Source organism: Pogona vitticeps, chromosome 2 (genome assembly GCF_051106095.1).
Source record: "Pogona vitticeps strain Pit_001003342236 chromosome 2, PviZW2.1, whole genome shotgun sequence".
NCBI lineage: Eukaryota > Metazoa > Chordata > Lepidosauria > Squamata > Agamidae > Pogona > Pogona vitticeps.
The window spans coordinates 31,368,035-31,387,916 of NC_135784.1; the positions used below are offsets into that span (position 1 = coordinate 31,368,035).

General features: G+C 44.2%; 1 protein-coding gene across 2 annotated transcripts; it reads left to right on the forward strand.

Moving 5' to 3' along the window:
- The first annotated feature begins 2,104 nt into the window (after window positions 1–2,104).
- LOC110071630 (cholinesterase) lies at window positions 2,105–7,892 on the forward strand. 2 transcript variants are annotated; one of them, XM_078388747.1, is made up of 4 exons: window positions 2,105–5,107; window positions 6,593–6,746; window positions 6,927–6,992; window positions 7,562–7,892. In XM_078388747.1, the coding sequence occupies exons 1-3, from the start codon at window positions 3,621–3,623 to the stop codon at window positions 6,951–6,953; spliced, it is 1,668 nt and encodes a 555-aa protein (XP_078244873.1). In that variant the 5' UTR covers window positions 2,105–3,620; the 3' UTR covers window positions 6,954–6,992; window positions 7,562–7,892. The 2 variants fall into 2 exon arrangements, with proteins under 2 accessions (XP_078244873.1, XP_072845287.2); XM_072989186.2 differs by lacking the exon at window positions 6,927–6,992.
- Window positions 7,893–19,882: the final 11,990 nt, after the last annotated feature.

A 19,882-nucleotide genomic window follows, 5' to 3' on the forward strand; every position in this document is an offset into this window, starting at 1 on the left:
GGATTGGGTTAAACAAGGCCACTTTAAGGTGTGATATTTCATTTGCTATGATGCTTGCATCCCCATGCAAGGGAGGTGCCCCAGCCCAGTCATCATTTTAGTCGCTCTCTTCTGCACCTTTTCCAGTTCTGCAATGTCTTTTTTGAGGTGCGGTGACCAGAACTGTATGCAATACTCCAGGTGCGGCCTCACCAACCTTTTGGGCAATGGCACATAGTATTTTGTGGGGGTACTCAGTATGGTGTAGTGCAGAGGTCCCCAACGTTTTTGGGACTGTGGACCAGCTGAGCCTCTGAGGAAGGCGAGGCACCCCCTGCGCTCTCACGCACAAGCTCTCAGGTGCAAGCACGAAGTGGTGGGGGAGTGTGCATGTGTGTGCCAGCACCGGAGTGAGCGCTCCCCAACTCCTTTGCACATGCACAGGAGTGCCTGAATGTCCTTGCACCCGCCCGCCCACCCCTTCGTGCGGGTGCTTGGGCACATGCGTGAAGGGGTGGAGAAGCGCTCACGGCGGCGCTGGCATGCGCAAGCATCAACAGCTCAGGCCATGGACCGGCACCGGGCTGCGGACCAGGGGTTGGGGAACCTCTGGTGTAGTGGACAGAGTGATGGATTAGGACTCTGGAGAACTAGAATCTGAATTCTGACATGGCCATGGAAGCTCAATGCAGGATTGGAACTGGTAAAACCACTCCTTAAATATCTCATTTGCCTTAAAACCCCTTTTAGGGTTTCCTGCAAGTTGGTTCCAGCTTGACAGCACATAATTAATATTAATATCTTGTGGGCCAGAATTCACTTCATCAGAGTGCATGAACTGAAGTAATCTGTGGTCCATGAAGACTTATGCTGTAAGCCTTTCATCCTTTCCTGCACTCAAAAGTTACCATTCTGGACAAGTATTATAATAACTCTGCACTGCTCAATAATTTTTTTCCATTAAAAAATGACCATGGGGTCAAATCTCAGGAGGTTCCCTGGATGATTTCTAAAGAAAATAATTTTTCTGCAGGGAAATGTCACTAGGAGAAGGCAAGAGTGATTCGTTCCCTCCTACTTCCAGTTTCTCTCTGAGAATGAAAAGCTGCAAGGTTCACAACTGCACCCCACAAGGCTCATTCTTGTTGCTGCAAGACTGAAAGGGCTGGAAATTCTGGAAATAATACCAGCCTCCCCTCTAGTGGCTGCTGCTGACTCTTACTTACCGTGAGAGAAATGGCTCCTTCCTTCACTCTGTGCTAGGAATGCTCCCAGGGAGCTGTGAACACTATGAGTTAAATTCTGGAGCAGATTATAAAATGGTCACTCTGCGAGCAGCTTGAAAACAATACAGTGATATCTAGAAGCCAACATAAATTTGTCAAGGATGAATCCTAATCTTTTCGCAGTTTTTGATCTGGTAACCGCCCTGGTAGATGGTGGGAATGCTGTAGATTTCATATATCTTGACTTCAGTAAAGCTTTTCACCAAGTGCACCATGATATTCTGATTAGAAAGCTAACTAGTTGTGGGCTGGACAGCGCAACCATCAGGTGGATCCTCACTGGGTTACATAATTGTACTCAGAAAGGCACTTATCAATGACTCCTTCTCAAACTGGGAGGAGGTAACGGGGGGTACCACAAGGTTCAGTTCTTCGGCCAGTGCTCTTCGACATTTTCATTAATGTCTTGGATGAGGAGGTGCAGGGAATGTTTATCAGATTTGCAGGAGACAAAAAATTGGGTGGAATAGCTCATACCAGAGGGATTTGGTGGCGCTGCAGGCTAAACCGCAGAAGTCTGTGCTGCAGGGTCAGAAGACCAAGCAGTCATAAGATCGAATCCACGTGACGGAGTGAGCTCCCGTTGCTTGTCCCAGCTCCCGCCAACCTAGCGGTTCGAAAGCATAAAAATGCGAGTAGATAAATAGGGACCACCTCGGTGGGAAGGTAACAGCGTTCCGTGTCTAAGTCGCACTGGCCATGTGACCACGGAAGATTGTCTTCGGACAAAAACGCTGGCTCTATGGCTTGGAAACGGGGACAAGCACCGCCCCCTAGAGTTGAACACGACTGGACAAAAAATTGTCAAGGGGAACCTTTACCTTACCTTACCTTAGCTCATACCAGAGAAGGGAATAGTAATATTCAAAAAGACCCTGATATGCTCAAGAATTGGGTTGAAAGCCACAAAATTAAATTTAACCGGGATAAGTTAACAAAGTTAACCGAGTAGACATGGTCTAGGGGGTGGGGTATAAATAAATAAACAAACAAACCAACCAACAAACAACCCCCCCCCGGAGGCGTAAAACAAGTGCACAGTTATAAAATGGGTTATACTTGGCGCATTGATACTATATGCAAGAAAGACATTGGAATTGAAAACCTTTCTGCTTTCTTGGAACATGACAGAAAAATCTGACCAATCCCAATCAAACAGACTGAACTGGGCTCATAAAAAAAATCACAGGTTTAGCTTCCAAGTACATTTTAAAAAGAAAAACAATTTTTTAAAAATCAAGCTTTCAACAAGGAAAACACGTCCTGTTATGTTCAGGATTACAGACATCATACTAACTATATTGCATATGGTGATATACACTCAATGCAATTATGTCACAAAACATTCCAGGTGTACTAATTACTTCATCAATTTTCTGCTCTTTTAATGAGATCAATTTATAGAAGCCATGAGTCTCTAAGTATTTGTCCTTCTTCACGGTTCAGAACACCATCTCCCAAGACTCCCTGATCTGTCTCAGCTTCCAAGATTGTGACTGAAACAGCTTTTTTTATTTAATTAAAGCAGATGCAATGCCCAGTTTCCCAGCCATGTTTTGCTAAAACAGACTTTTCTTCCTGACCCAATCTAAGGTAGCGTTGATGTTCTTTCCATCAGATTTCAGTGCTTCTCCCTGTCTGTCCTATATATGTCAAACCACATGAATGTGGAATCATAAACACCGGGAACCCCCAAACCCAAAGAATCTCTGACAGAGAAGGAAGTTGTAAGTAGCAAAAGAGAGGCGACACATGGCCCATGGACCTCAAGCTGCCTGTTTTGAGGTTCCTGCTGCTGACAAAAAAGGAAAAACAAAATCACTTCAAGAATGGAAGAGGGGAAAACGGTCTGTTTCCAAGGGAAAGAGACACCCGGACCTGCTCATGATGCAGAAAGCATCTCTTCTACACCACAGAGATGCATTGCAGTTGCTTTGGAAGTTTGGGCTCCAACCTAGATGTTTCTCACTTTTGTTGCATTGTGAGGCTGGTTGTGTAATTTTCAAGTAACTTTTTCTGCTCAACTTACTTCTTGTAGATACCCTGATGATAAACTCATGAGAACCCATGCTACGGTTCTTATGTGTTTATCACCGGGGTATCCATGCTCAGTATGAAAATGGTGCTGCTGACAGAGGCAGACAGAGAGCTTCACGGTCCACCAAAGGCTTGCTCTAAGAGAGAGTTAAGCAACCTGACATTCTCCAGCTGTTTTGAACTACCCGTTCTGTCATCCGTAGCCAGCAGGACGAATGGCTAGAGCTTACACCTGAAAAGCAAGGAATTGGCAAGTCACATTTCATACAGTAATTCATTTGCTGTAACTCCTCTGGGTTAATTTCCTTTCCAGCTACCATGATGCTCCATGTACTTTCATGCCTGATTCTTTTCTTTCTGGCAAGTCTCACTTACGCCTCTGAAGAAGATACTGTGGTAGTCACTAACAGTGGCCCTATCCGGGGCAAGCGCCTTACCACAGCTTCTGGCATGGTGACAGCATTCTTGGGAATCCCCTACGCCGAACCTCCATTGGGGACCCTGCGTTTCAAAAAGCCCCTTCCCCATGAGCCCTGGAGCCACATCCTGGAGGCTACCAGCTATGGCAATTCCTGCTACCAGGAGAGTACAGAACGTTCCAGCTATCCTGCAGAAGTGAACTCAGAAGCCACTTTGCAGCTCTCCGAGGACTGCTTGTTCCTCAACCTCTGGGTGCCTCATCCACGACCCACGACCCCAATCCCAGTTTTTGTCTGGATCCATGGAGGTGGTTTTGTCCAAGGTTCTGGATCCCTGGATAGAAGCGTCTTAGCTGCCACGGAGAACATCATTGTGGCTTCTATGAATTATCGTCTAGGCTCCTTGGGCTTCCTCTACCTCCCTCCGGATGCTCCAGGGAACGCTGGTTTGTGGGACCAACAACTGGCGTTGAGTTGGCTGAGGGAAAACATGGCCGCCTTTGGAGGGGATCCAAGCCGAATCACCATAGGAGGTCAAAGTGCCGGGGGTGCCTCGGCTGGTTTCCACCTTCTCTCACCAGCAAGCCAACCTATTTTTGCTCAGGCAACCGTACAAAGTGGAGCCACCATTAGCCCCTGGGCTTGGGTGAATCCTCAGGAGGCCAAGGTCAGAGGACGAACCCTTGGCCAGATTTTGGACTGTACTGAGGAGGAGGAGGAGGACGACCGAGCTGTTGTTCAATGCCTGCAGAGGAAGGAACCAGGCACGTTGGTGCAGAAGTCATCTACCATAGGACAGAACGTTTTATTTAATTTCCCCTTCGTGCCAACAACAGATGGGGAGTTCCTTCCGGACGACCCTCAGAAACTTCTGGAAGCTGGGAGCTTCTTGGCGAAACCTGTTCTGACTGGCTTCACCCCTGACGAGGGCACCATTTTCCTCTTTGAATCGCCTGGTTTCAGCCTGTATAATGACAGCCTGATCAGCTTCGAGCAGTTATTAGAGGGCCTCCGTCTGTTGCTCCCAGAAGCTCCTGAGATCGTCATTAAAGCTGCAGCACTCATTTACAGCGGCGGGGAACAAGGGGAAGCCCGGTATAGGGATGCCATGATCAGGGCTAGTGGGGACTACGCCTTCTTGTGCCCAGTGGCTAGTGTGGCCAACCGGATGGCTGAAGCCGGAAGCCCCGTTTTTGCCTACATCTTCACCCATCGTCCTGCCTTCATAGTTGCACCCGACTGGATTGGGGTACCCCACTGTGCCGAGCTGCCTTATTTGTTTGTTTCCATCCTGTCTACGCTGGATGGCAATGCCACCAACTCGGATGAGGAAGAGATTCTCAGCCAAAGGGTTATGCAATATTGGGGGCAGTTTGTAAGAACTGGGTAAGTGATTCTCATCTTTTTTAATCCCACCCAACCCTTAGCCTTCTAGACCTGTTCATTCTGTCTTGGATCAACAGGATTTCAGTTTTAATGCCGTCTCTATTCTGTAACGTAGCCTGAATCCTGATTGAAATTGGATGTAGTCTCATCCAAAAACATCTGCAGCTGATCAGCCACCCCCCTCTCTATTCGCTTGCACAGAAACAGGATGTTTGTAATGGGTCTATAGTTGCTTCATTCATTTGTCATCATGTTAGTTTTCTTAGGAATGGGTCTTGTTGCAGTTTCTTTTAAAGAGAAAGACATGTAGCTTTCCTGAGGAGATGTATTGGTGATATGAGTGGCCTAGTCTACTTTTAATCTCCTTGGTGGACTTTAATAGCCAAGAAAGACAAGAATCAACAGGAGAGGTGGTTGCTCTACAGGAGGGGTCTCCAAACATTTCAGTAGGAGAGCCACATGATATATTTTATATATGTTCGAGGCTGAAGGGGAAAAAAACAACAGTTTTATAATAAGTGAATGAGGGATGGGGTGGGGGATTGCTTATGTCAGGCTTCGCTCCTCTTCCTTTCCCTCTTGAGCATAGGAAGAGGAGGGAAGGGGGACCCAAGCGATCCCCTACCCCCGCTGTCTTTGAAAAGATAGCAGGGGAATTGCCTCAGTTAGGGCTTACCGAAAATAAAGCCCTCCCCGCTCCTCCTTGCAAAAGCTAGGCTGCTGGAACTGAAACTGCTTCTGTTTCCACAACCATCCATTTTAGGCAGTTGTGGACCCCCAGCATACAGGACTGAGACAGATAAAAAGGCACAGGCCGTAATTTGGAGACCTCTGCTCTGCAGCACAAAAATGCCTTGTCTACATCGTTAGGCATCACCAATTAAAACCAATCCGGTAAACCTTGACTAGGTGGTGCATTGGACATCTCGGTTTGATTTACTGCTTTCAAAAAGGAGTCCAGGTCCTATTGGATGCTTTCAGTTTTAGATTTGAAATATGCTGCTAGCTACTTAGAATTTTCTAAACTTAGTTGTAATTGTTCATTTTGTCTAGCATTGGTGAGGCTACTGACAACTCGAAAGATTCCTGCTTGTTGGTTAGAACATCAAACTATTCAATTAGTATTAGTCATACTTCACAAAATATAGTTTAAAGCGCTCTTTGTTTTATTGAACTTCAGACAGCAAACAGGTTAATTAAAATACTTCGGTGAGTCTGAACTTTGTGAGCTGTCCACAGCAACTACCAAAACAATGCTCTTTTAAGTAACAATGAGCTTTTACTGTAATTATTAGAACTACCTCAACAAATGTTATGATCTTGTTTGAATTCCTTCCCCTGCCCTATTTATGGAGATTGCTATTCTTGTTGATTTTCAATGTGCCTGTAATTGCACTGCTAGGAAAAAAAAACCCATCGATCTCCTTTCTTTCCCTCACTCATGTCTTCTTGCTGTGCCTCGGCCTGGTTTTCTTCCCCTCAAAGGTCTCCTGATGGGGGAAGTGGCAAAGAGTGGCCTCTTTACACAGGCCAGAACTTCTTTCGCATTGGCACAGAACAGGATCAGGCTGAAGAAACATCACCCACCTTCTACTGTGACTTTTGGAAGTTGCTGGCTCTGGGGAAATCTCAATGTACGGTAAGTAGTATAAACCCTGGGTGCTAAGGGAGTAAGAGGACCATGAACCAACTGGATGATCCTACTGCGGCATGTGATTTCAGAACATCATTAAATCTGGAAGGATCTGGAACTAGCAAGATGCTCTAATGCTGGAGGTAGTTCTGATTTTCCAACCCATCTCTGTGTTTTTCCTCATAGACCTCCAAAACAGCCCAATTGCATTGAACCACAAAGGTCACAAATTCATCAGACGTGATTTAAAAGGTGAATAACATAGACATTATTACTTGCGTCAGTGGCCTGAGGTGGTGTAATTTCTCAAACCCCTGACCCCCTCATTATTGGGCCAGTCACTCTCTTTTCCACAGGATTGTTGAGCGGATAAAAATAGAGACAAGCAACTGTTTACAGCTTTTTAAGTTTAGAGGAAGAAAGGAAGGGTGTATATGTAACTAAACAATAATAAATGAAGAAAGAAATGAATGAATGAATAACTAAGTAAAGGGGCTTGGGTTTCAGGAGATTTCCTCAGAACTGGGAAGAAACGCACCAGATGTCTGATTTGTAGATTACCAGATCACCTAATGAATGATTTGGTAAAGGGGGATGCACAGATACCTATTCCATTTGTTGAAAGTGTTTGGTGAATGGGTTTTCCTCATCAGTCAAGACCTGGGCTAGTATGGACAATGATGAGTTGTCTCTATGACTTCCACATGGGTGGCCAACATGGTGAACTTACCCGATTACGCTGATAAGACTGAAGTTTGCAGTAGATGAAGTTTTTCCTATTACAGCCTCCTTTAACCAAACATACATTGCTTTTTTCCCAGACTCAGACCCAGTGGCTTGAAGACTCTTTCACTGGGAGAATGTCTGAAAACCAAAGAGGCATCTGAGGTATTTCTTACTGGTATGAAGAGCCACCCCCTCCATCCTTCACAGCATGAAGCAGAGTTGAAATATAGTGTCTTCCTGTACTCCGTGTTAACTTTGTAGATGGGATTTCGCCCTCCCCCCATATTAACACTAAAAAAAAGAGTACATCTTTTCCCAAACCTTCTATTCATTTACAATTGCTTTAAAATACAATATGAGTCTACAGTTAAAAAACGCATGGCTACAGCAATCTATATGCAAATAAAAGGTCAAGAACTGTGAGAATGTGTGAAGCCTTGTGGTTTCTTGAACCACGTTTTGTTATGCCATATCATGAGCTGGATCCATCTATGTTGGCAATAGTGAAACATTTGCTGTCTTGAGTAACTCTGTGTCCCCAGGGTGACTGTGGTAGACATCATCAACTATGAGGATTCTGAGGCCCGGTTCCACCTTCCCAAACCTTCATGTCTTCCATATAAATATGTTGGACCACAATTCCCATAGTTCCCAACTCGCATGGCTGTTGGAGAGCAAGAGGTTGGGAAAATTGGCTTATAACATTTTGCAGTGCCACCAACGTTGACAATATTGTGCACCAGAATTCTTTGTGTTCTGCATGATGATCATCACTCATTGGTACAGATTGGTCATGTCTTGTCCCATCAAGGGGAAAGGAAATGTGGCTGTCAGATGCAGGGGGTGGGTGGTGGCAAGGAATAGAAACCAAAACGTTTCATTTTCTAGTGGTCGAAATGACTAGATAGGCGGGGTATAAATACAATAAATAAATAAATAAATAAATAAATAAATAAATAAATAAATAAATAAATAAATAAATAAATAAAATTATAGGTGTAAATGAATAAATAAATAAATAAAAAATAATGTTTTGTGTCGGGAGGAAAAAAGGTGCCCACTTCTAGTCCCCTCCACTTACTTTCAAGATCTCATCTGATGAAGAGATAACATTCTCAAAAGTTCACACATTTTCTTGTCTCTCTGTACACTTATCACTGTAGCACAGAGAGTTCACTAGATTAGAAGCTTAGAACAATTTTAAAAGGCGTTCTCCCACTTTTTGTTGCAGTATGTGATTTCCCTTTGTTTTGGTTCTTCCATCTTACCTGTTTTGCTTTCTGATTTATCAACAGAAGGTAAACAGGCGCTAAATTTGTTAGCCTGTTGTGCAGACATGTTATCTCTAAGGAAAATCCTTTACTGGGATCTTAAAAGAATTAGTTAATCACAGAGAATATCTGTCCTTTTCAGTGTCTAGTTTCACTCTCAACTTGTTTCTTGAGAAAAGCCATCAGTCTTTACTATAAGAGTAGGGATGGGCATGGGAAAAAACTGCATTTCTTTTAGTCCAGGTTCTTGATGTGTGTGTGTGTGCCTCTTTAGTTTTTTGCATTTTATTTTAATTTTTTGTACACCAGTCGTTTATTTTCTCAAAAAGGAAAGTTTTTCCCCAAGTAATTCATTATGTGTTTCCCCGTTTATGTTTTTTGGTACTCCAGAACCCTTAAGAATCCCTTAAAACGACTCCCAAAAAGCAGAGGCAAAGCAACACAGAAGCAAGCAGATGATAGTACATGAGAAACAGAAAAATGATAATATCAATTCACTCAGCATGATTGACCTCTGAGCCTGGACATCACAAGAAGAAAAAGGCAAAGAAGTGGCCAGGCAGCCAGGCACTGGTTGTCTGGCACATAGGGATATCCATTTTCCAAAGCAACCAACCATACCACAACATTAATCCAAACTGTGTCTAACCACAACCACAACCACACACACAGCCCAATGACCAATTAGCACAGTCGCAATGTCCACTCCCTCAGCCCAAACACCCCCACAAAAGCAAACAGAACAGTCCCAACCTTTAACAGAATAAATACACAGTAAATTAGTCAAATAGCAAATTGTAAAAAATCAGTCAAACTGGGAAAGCACCCGCGACTCTAGAAAAGATTAGCAAACAAACAAATATTTTCCCCCCTCTGTTCTCTCCCAAAAAACCAAGAATAGGAAGCAAGCAAGTAAAAGCAAACAAAACAAAACACACACACACACACACACAAAAAAAACACTCAAAGCCCCTGAAACCAACACTACTAGAATATGAGGGTATTTCCCTTCCTCTACTACTGCATGATGCTTTCTCTCCTCTTCATTGAGTCCAGCATGACGGGGCCAGAGAGCAAAACTAATCTCAAAAACAGAAAGGCCCACCCAACCTTCAAAATACAGCCAAACAAAAAACACACATACGTACAAAAAAACAAAAACAAGGAAGGGTAAATATCAGGGTGGGAGAATTAAAACAAACAAACAAAATATTACTGAGGAGATTTTGCCTTTTCAGGCAGTTTGCCCGGCACCAGCAAAAATAATACAATAAAATGGTGAAAAATCCTCCCCTATCAAGAAACAAACAAACAAAAGGGGGGGGGGAATCCAAGTTGAGGCACAGCAAGCAGGCACCGAGACATGGCACCAAAAGGTTACACATGTCTTGTAATGTAATTTGTATTCTTTTGGCAACTGCTGAACATTTAAAGGGTTTAGGGATTGTGTTTGTTGCTTTCTTTTGTTTTTGCTACAAAAGGCTTATGCAGAATACCATCATATCGTATCTGCTTGCCTGATATTTTGACGTTGTCAGAACTTTCACCTCTAAAACAATGTTTTTAGGTGAAACAACGTAACATAACCAAACATAAATGAGTCCAATAATTTTTTGAGATGTTTAAATCAAAAGGGCAGTTCACACACCTTTTAAAGTATTGTGATACATTTGTTACTTTTGGTACAAATGCTAGCACGAATGTGCCTAGAGATTCATATAAAAGGTTTCAAGCGAGCTGCCATATTAGCCTGTGGCAGCAAAAAGCAACAATGAATCTCCTTCCACCTCAAAAAGGTACAGTGGTGCCCCGCATGACAATGATAATGCATTCCATAGAAATCACTGTTTAGCGAAATCGTCGTCATGTGAAAACCATTTCCCCGTTGGAATGCATTGAAACCCGTTTAATGCGTTCCAATGGGGAAAATACCTCGTCGTTTTGCGAAGATCACCCATAGGGCAGCCATTTTGCGAAGCGCCGATCAGCTGTAAAAATGGCTGTCCTGCGAAGCATGGGTCCAGAAAACACAGGGCAGCCATTTTGTACAGCCGCCGATCAGCTGTAGAAATTGTCGTCTTGCGAATAAACGATCCGCGAAGCACAGACCAAATCATCATCAAGCGAAAATCGCCCATTGGAATTACAGTACTGTTTTGTGAATCGCTATAGCGATCGCAAAAGTCATCATTATGCAGATTCATCGTTTAGCAGTGTTGTCATCTAGCGAGGTTCCCCTTGACATTTAGTCCAGTCATGTCTGACTCTAGGGCGTGGTGCTCATCCCCGTTTCCAAACCATGGAGCCAGCATTGGTCCAAAGACAGTTTCCGTGGTCACATGGCCAGCGTGACTAGACACGGAACGCAGCTACCTTCCCACTGAGGTGGTACCTATTTATCTACTCACATTTACATGCTTTCGAACTGCTAGGTTGGCGGGAGCTGGGACAAGTGACAGGCGCTCACTCTGTCGCGTGGATTCAATCTTACAACTGCTGGTCTTCTGACCCTGCAGCACAGAGGCTTCTGCGGTTTAATCCGCAGTCCCGCCACATCCCTCTAAAAGTCAAAAGTAAATATATGGCCATGTCTCCCTTTCTGTATGTACCATGTTTCCCCGAAAATAAGACAGGATCTTATATTAATTTTTACTCCAAAAAACTGCATTAGGGCTTGTTTTCAGGGGATTTTATTTTTTTCCATGTACAACAATCTATATTTATTCAAACACAGTCATATCATTTTCTTCTGGTTGGTGCATAATGCTGCACAATGATGAACGGTGGGGTTACACTTAACAGGGGCTTATTTTGGGGGTAGGGTTTATATTACGAGCATCCTGAAAAATCCTACTAAGGCTTGTTTTCAGGTTAGGTCTTATTTTCGGGGAAACAGGTTATGTATGTAAGAGAGAGAGAGAGAGAGAGAGAGAGAGAGAGAATGCCCCTGTGTGTGTATCAATATCCATTTTTATCTTGGCTCCACCTATGATTGGTTGCTATGCCTTCCATACCATCATAAGAGGCAGCTGTTGCCACTGAGAAACATAAAAAGAATTGCTCTACCACAACACTTTGCTCATCAGCAAGTTTACAGTGCAATGCTTCTGGGAGTGAAGGATTGGCTGGTCTCATGCCATTACCGAGGAGATGCTCGAGTGCACTTGCAAATGCTTTCCCACTCTTCAGAGAGCCTCATCCTCTCTAAGAATTTGGGTGTTTCTTTCGATAGAGCTGTGACCTACAGAAAACATTTCCTAAACACCGAATAGAAAGTTTCCATCCATATTAACATACTCAGGAAAGTGGCTGGGTCAGACTGGGTGGCACACTCACAAACAATGTCCCTCTGTTACTCCACAACAGGATATGCTAGTGCTGTGTGGTATAAATCAGCACATGCCAAACAAGTGGATGAAGCTCTTAATGAATCATGCAGGACTATTACTGACTGCCTGAAACCTACCTTCATTGACAAAGTCTATTATTTGGCTGGAAACAATTCTTCACATGCCACCTTATAAAGTATACATTCTGCAACTTATACAATCCTGATTCAGCCTATATTTTCTTTCATATTGTATTTATGGCCATGGCCCAAAAACGGTTGAGAATAACTGCCCTAGACAATGGCAAAAATGAAGGAAAAGGTTTCTGCACACCTCTTAGGTTTTAAATATGAAACCGGAAGGGGCTAGGCTAAACCCACGGAGAGCGAAAACAACACGCCTTGCCGAATGGACGAATGCTGAGAAGAGTCTCCCACCAGGACAAGACTCAGTTTACAGTGGGCTATCTGGAAGTTGTTTCATATTCAAAGTGAAGTAGGAATGTCAAAGAATAATTAAGGAAAATGGAAACATTTTCTGTGAGTGTGGAGAAATTCAATCAATGGAGCACAAATGTATGTGCAATTTATGCCCCACCATGTGCACAAGTTAAGATCTAGCAAATGGCTGAGGTAAAGTTGTTTCAGTAGCCTGCTTCTGGTCAAAAATAGTCTAATTATCTTAACATTTTAATTTTTTTAAGATTTAACCTATATTTCATCATTTTAAATTGTGCAACGCTCTTAATCTGAATAAAGAAAAGAACTATAACAATAACAGTTCGAAAAGGCATGTTAAAAATGTGAGTAGATAAATAGGTACCACCTCGGTGGGAAGGTAATGGCATTCTGTGTCTAGTCACGCTGGCCACATGACCACGGAGGATTGTCTTCGGACAAACGCTGGCTCTACGGCTTGGAAATGGGGATGAGCACCGTGCCCTAGAGTCGGACACAACTGAACTAAATGTCAAGGGGAACCTTTACCTATAACAGTAACTCTTCGGGAGGCAGGGATTAAATTTGGCAGTGAACTGTACGAACAGACTTTTTAAAATCTTAGTTTTGAGGAGAGGCATGTCCTTTGAACTGTCCTTTCAAGCAGCAAAATGTCTGAGGTCAGCCCTGTTGACACAAGGAGGGGAAAGAGAGAAGTTATCTTTCTAGTCCATGATGTCTCCACAAACAGTATCCAAAAAGTGCCCCTGCTCTCCGAGTTCCCATTGCCCCCACTGGGGAGTTCCTGCAAGTGATGGGTGTCTATAGGTGGGGGTGGGAATGGCCGTTTCCCAGCCCCAGAGCGCTCCAGATTAGTTTCCGGGAAAGTGGGAATTTCCCTTTCCCTGCAACACCATTGTTGCTGGAAACAGGCACTGGGATTCCAAAGGCAGAGGAGAAACAGCGGCACCAGGATTGCTCAATAAAAGCCCAGCTTCCTGGAACAAAAAGAAATTTTGGAGAGCAGACTAATTTGCATGCAAGGTGCTGCTGTGTCGCACGCTGGCCTTCCTTTTGCCAACTCCTGCCCACCATGAGTGAAAGACACGGCTCCTGGCTAATATAGTGAGCTATAACAACAATAATGACAGGGACTCCGGCAGAGCTTCCTGAGGTCCATCTAGAGGAGATCTCCGGGACCAAGCTTAGCATTTGAAAGAGAACAAGCGTATGGCTCTCAGTGACTCTGATCTACTCTTAGATTATCTTCAACGGTTCATACCACCGCCTAGTGAGTTCCCACAGCAAAGTAGGAATTTGAACCCTGTTCTCCTAAGCTCTACTGCTTCCCACTATCCACCACACCACACTTGCTCATGATGATGTCGTTATATACTTTATTAAAAAAAAGAGTTGGCTAAGCATGCATATTACCATCAAACAGAAAACAACACGCTTAATGTTCACCTTTCACCTTGAACTCTCTGCCTTCTGAGGGTCCTTGTCACATTCATCTGTCAGGTAGGTCAGAAGATATCATCTTGGGATAACAGCTATGCATCAAATCCTAGTCCACCTGATGGAATAGGTTAAGTCCAGTCCCTTGATTACCGGCAGGTTGTTCTCCCCAAGATGCAACAAAAGCACTGCTGGGTGGCCTCTTCTGAGTTAGTTAGCTGGTTTCAACACATGCCATGCCATCCCATCCCGGTGATGTGAACAGCGCCCTCAAACCACCATGGAAACTTTGGACCCACAACTGTGTTGTTCGGTCTTTGAAGACCGCAGCTGTAGAACAACCCACCATCCCATATGGAAACATGCTGCCTGTGTATTGATCTTCCCGGTCAAGAGCCTACCACCAACTCCCCTACCCAAATCCCCCAACGTAAATTAGTGTGTAAGCTGCTTTGAACAGCCCAATCTCCAGACTTGAAATAGTCCCTTTATGTTGAAATCTGTATTAGGGTCACTACAAGTTGGATGTGACTTGACGGCAAATAAAAACAACACATTAAGCCATGTAGTATAGTGGGTAAATTTCTCAAACTAGAACTCAGAATAGCAGGGTTCAAATCCTCACTAGGCCGTGGACATTCATGGGTCATGGTGGCAGCAATGGTGAGCCCTTCCTTGAGCATCTCACCTAGCTTGAAAACCTTGTTAGAGTTGGTGTAAGTCCTAAGAAACATGAGAGCTCAGAATAACAATGAAAATGAACTAACCTGTGTTGTATTCCTTCCTCCTTAGAGTTAAAATACTTACAAAGTAGGCATGACAGAAAAGTCTGAACAGAAATTGATTCAAATTGCCAGTGAGACCACAGTCTCAGTCTCTCTCTTTGGGTTAGGAAAGTGTTAAAGAGAAAGGGTTTGACCTTCTTTCTGGAAGATATGACATAAGACATAAGACATAAGACATAAGAAATTTATTTGTCATTGCGCTCACAAGTGGGTGCAACGAAATGAGGTGCTCTTCCCCAAGGTAAAACTGGACAACACTACAAAAAAAAGTTAAAATATACACAACTTTCACCATCCAAATATAGATACCCCATTTTCTCTCAGCAATTAAAATTCCACCAAAAACCTATGGCCCCACATTTAAACTCAATACTGCACTTGGGTAAAAACTGTTCTTGAATCTGCTTGTCCTTGCTTTCAATACCCTGAATCTCCTTTCTGATGGTAATAGTTTAAAGAGCTGATATCCCGGATGAGAGGAGTCTTTCAGTATGTTAGATATCTTCCTCTTACATCTGTTCTTATACAATTCTTCCAAAGAGGGGAGTGAACAGCCAATGATGTTTTGGGCCGTCTTGGGGGGGGGGCGGTGTTACCACAAATAGATTCCTATAATTGGAAAGTCTGAAAACCTGTGGAAAGATGTTGAGAGGTGCCTAGGATAAAGAATGTGTGATGTTCCAATTGGCTGAAAGAAGCTGGAAATTGTGGTGCCCTGAGAGGATGTGGACTGTCACTGTCTATTTGCATGTGCCTTGAAATCCAGAATATTATCTGAGGCGTTTCTCTTTCAAGGTGGGAAAAAAGGAGGGTGATTCCAACTCCTCTTTGCCAGAACTCCTGTCCACCCCACTGCCATTTTCAAAAGCATCTCCATTTTTGATGCTTTTGAACCAACATGGACTTCTCCCTTCCCGAGAGGTCCTTACCTCTCCTGCAGTGGCTGACTAAGCACCATGTGGCCATTGTTCTTTCTCTTAGGACATAAGCACGATTCCTCTTTCCCTATCCATTGACCTCATCAGCCAGCTCTACATATAGCTCTCCCTTCTGGACTAAACTGTGAGGGAACTATAGTGAGAAGTGGCAAAGCTCACCAAGGAGGCGAGTCCCTAGAATCCGGAAAATTCACTACAGTGTTTTAAATGAAAACGGCAAGCAATTTGAGTTCAAGCATTAAAATGAGTTATTTTAGGGTTTATTTGACGCTGACTTTTGCACTGGTAAAAGGGCTTCAAATCCCTTAAACAAAATGGCCAGTGTGGTCACACCACTATAATCTATGCTATATTCTCTTGACAGGCTGTGAAATTTTGGCTAAAATACTCTAGCTGTGCAGTGGAAAAAAATTCAGGGACCTACAGGGCGGAATTAGCTTTCCGTCTCCCCACAGTAGACTATGCCTTTTTAATTTGTTCTCATCAACTGGCACTTACAGTCTCAATAACTCCTTCTGAGACATTAGGTAAGGAAAAGACTAAAAAGTTCATTTATTCACAGTTCTAATAGAACAAAAATACAGCATGTTGTAGAAGTAATGTGACTGGTTACATGAACTGAGCTTAATTGATTCATAGCTGCATACTGTACTTACATAACTGACTAACTGATCACAGATGACTTCATCGGAACATTGACTACTAACTACAATAGGACTCCTGAAACCGCGGAGGATTGTTTCCAAGTCCCCACCCCCACATGCTGAAAAACACAGATTATAGCAAATGCTATTTTAATAGGGGATGCATACAACATAGCATGGTTTCTGACTCCCTCTAGTGGCCAGTTCTGGTAAAGCTTAGCTAGTGAGGAACAGAGGAAATTAAACTTTTGGTATAGAAAACCAATGTAGGAAGGTAAGATAATGTTGAGAAAGGGAAGAGAACGCACATAGGCAGACACATTGTCTTGAAAATATCTTCTGTCTTAGAAAATAGATTTTCATCCTATGCACCCTGGTATCCATGGGGGATTGTTTCTAAGCCTCACCTCTGTCCATGCTGAAAAACACAGATTATGTCAAACACACACACACACACACACACACACACACACACACACACACACACACACACACACACACACACACACACACACACACTGTATATGTATGTATATGTGTGTGTGTACACGTATATATACATATATTTTGCATAATTCTTGCTATATATATATATATGGCTCCCTCTCATGGTGAGTTCTGGTAATGATGGTAATGACATCATAGAAATATACAGTGTTTCTTTTGTGAACACTCTACATAGCATAGTCTCTGGCTCCCTGTAGTGGCCAGTTCTGGTAGCTTCATTGTTAAAAAATGTATCTTGAGGTGTTTTTTTCTTCATATATTTTTAATATGACTGGATAAGTGAATCAGTGGATACTGATCCCACGGATAAGAGGGTTCTACTGTAAAGTATTTGTACAATCATATGTTGATGTGGGTTGTACAAGGCTTAAGGCCACATCCACATAGATTTGCAGACAGAATTGCTGGGCCAGTTTTAAGTGAAAGCTAGATAGAAAAAAAAACCAGAGTCCACCTAAGTATGTAGATATGGTAGCATTGGGAAAACATCTGACAGATGCTTAAAAATTTAAAGTGATACTGTTCCCATATATTATGCTTTAGTATATTCCATCATACCTAGTAGCTACAGGAAAACTGGGCAAACATATAGAAGCCATCTGATGGGACATGTTTCTTTAACCTACTAGCTGACTTTCTGAGGAATGAGTGGTTTGGCAGTACTGTATGTGAAAAGGCTTGCAGTGGCTTAAGGGAGTGTAAGCTTACTATTAGTCAACAGTGTGATGTGGAAATAAGAAATTGCTAATGCAGTTTTAAGCTGTATAATGTCCTGTATAGGGAGGGTAAGAGCTGTGGTGGCAGGGCTGCCTTCTAAGAGCCCAGGTGGTGCTTTCTGTGCATGTGCAGAGATAGCGGGCCTGGCTCATGGAACCCAGACCACTGTCCCTCCTCATGGGCATACCTGTCAGCTGACAGGCATGCCATGCGCAGAGACACAAGGCCCAACTCCCAGAAAGGAAGCCAGGCTGCTGTTTATGAAGGGGGCAGTACTGTAGAAGAGGCAACGTTCCCTTTAAGGCAGTGGTCCCCAACCTTGGGCCTCCAGATATTGTTGGACTTCAACTTCCAGAAATCCTGGCCAGCAGAAGTGGTGGTGAAGGCTTCTGGGAGTTGTATTCTAAAAACATCTGGAGGCCCAAGGTTGGGGAACACTGCTCTAAGGTGTGCTGTCATGTGATGCTGCATCAGGGCCACTTATTTGTTTTGGTCACAGCAGGAACTGCACACACACAGTGGCAAAGGCATCATTCCCTCTAAGCCAGGGGTGTCCAACCTTTCACCTTCCCTGGGCCACATTAGAAGATGAAAATTTGGTTTGGGCCGCACATACATTTGGTTTGGGCCGCATGAAGGGGGCAGCCCTAGCCGTCCTCCGCAGCCCTGCTCCAAGCACGCTTGCCGGCAGCTGCAATCTCAGACAGCAGAGGCTGCCAGCTTTGACTCCAGCGGCTTTATGGGGCCGGGAGGGGGTCCACCTATTGACGGGGACGCCGCAATGCAGTCACGCAGCCCCCCTCTCCCCTCCCCTCCCCTCCAACTCCTTCCTTCCTTCCCTCTCTCCCCCTCTACTGTTGTGACATGCCCCGGCCACATTCCGGCCACAAGCGCTGGCAGTGTAACTTGAAACTTTGGAATTTCTTTAAAAATAAAAAATTGCACTGGGCCGCATTACGAGCTGACCTGGGCCGCATGTGGCCCTCGGGCCACGGGTTGGACAAGCCTGCTCTAAACTGTGTGGCTGCACAGCATTGGAATGGGGCTGTGTGGTGCTGGATCAAGGCCACCCATTTGTTTCCAGTTACAGCCAGGACTTCACTTAGTGGATGACAACGACGTGGAAGTATTCAAGGCTAGACACTGTCTCAGTTCTGGTAAATACTCCCTATATTTCTTTGTCTTTTATTTTATTTAGTATTTTCAGGCAGCGGACAAGTGAATCAGTGGATACTGATCCCCTGTATATGGGGAGTCCTATTGTAATTTTATTTACAAGTCTCTGTCAGATACACCTCCCCTTATTAGCACTTCGTTTTTAGTCAGATTTGTCTCACATTAGTTTAACTGGCATACAATCTCAATATAAATAGTCAGAGACCCTGGTTTAGAAAGAATAAAAATGTTTTTCTTTTCTTTGATTGACGTTCGCCCAAAGCCCCTCCCACCCAGACCTCTTCCAGGCGAAATGTGCGGGTTGTTCTCCTGACAGCTCCATCCACACAGTTTGCAGCTGCTGGAATCCATGGTCACCTCCCTTCCTCTGGCCGTGGACAGTGGGCAGGCCCTCTTCTCTGCTGCTAGCGCTGCTCTGAACATAGTTTTTTAAAAAAGCATCACCTTCCCTCTCCCTATTAAGCCACTTTATCAGATGTGTCAGATAAGCCCCATCTAGGCACTGGTGGAGGTCCCCTATCTCCCCCCTTCTACCCGGGTTTGCCTTCCCTTCTCCGGGCCAGGAGTGGCCAAGTCTCTAGGACAGAGAGATTTCTTTGCCTCTTCTCAGCAGCCCCTGCTCACAAGGTGGTGGGTCCTTTCCGGGCTCCTTCCTTTCTTCCCGGCATCTTCCAAGGCAGTGGCGGAGTGGCCTGAAGGGTGAAGGTCTCCATATGGGTGGAGATCCGTGGATGGGAATTTGTATGTTTGTGGCCAGCCTTGGACCCCCTCTTTTGAGACACACACACACACACACACACACACACACACACACACAGAGAGAGAGAGAGAGAGAGAGAGAGAGAGAGAGAGAGAGAGACAGAGAGAGAGAGAGAGAGAAGAAATGGTCCCTAAGAGCAAGCAGCTCTGCCCACATGCAGAGAGAAACCTTTCCTCATCAGGAAAAGGAAAGCAGGGATAAGTAACATGATGGTCTTCTCCTGAGAAGGATCCTTTGTGGTGAGGGGAGAGGTCTGTTATGGGGATGAAAGGAAGGGCAGGGAAGAGAGGGGTCCCCAATGACAGAAGAGTGTCTGAGGGGCAGCGGTCTGAGGTGTGTGTGATCTCTTGTCTCAAAACTACTTGGGATAGGGGAACATTTCTGTGTGAATGGG

Coding starts and splice junctions, on each gene's coding strand:
- LOC110071630 (XM_072989186.2), top strand. CDS start 3,621: ATGATGCTCCATGTACTTTCATGCCTGATTCTTTTCTTTCTGGCAAGT. Junction 5,108..6,592: donor GGGCAGTTTGTAAGAACTGG/GTAAGTGATTCT, acceptor TTCCCCTCAAAG/GTCTCCTGATGGGGGAAGTG. Junction 6,747..7,561: donor TGGGGAAATCTCAATGTACG/GTAAGTAGTATA, acceptor CTTTTTTCCCAG/ACTCAGACCCAGTGGCTTGA.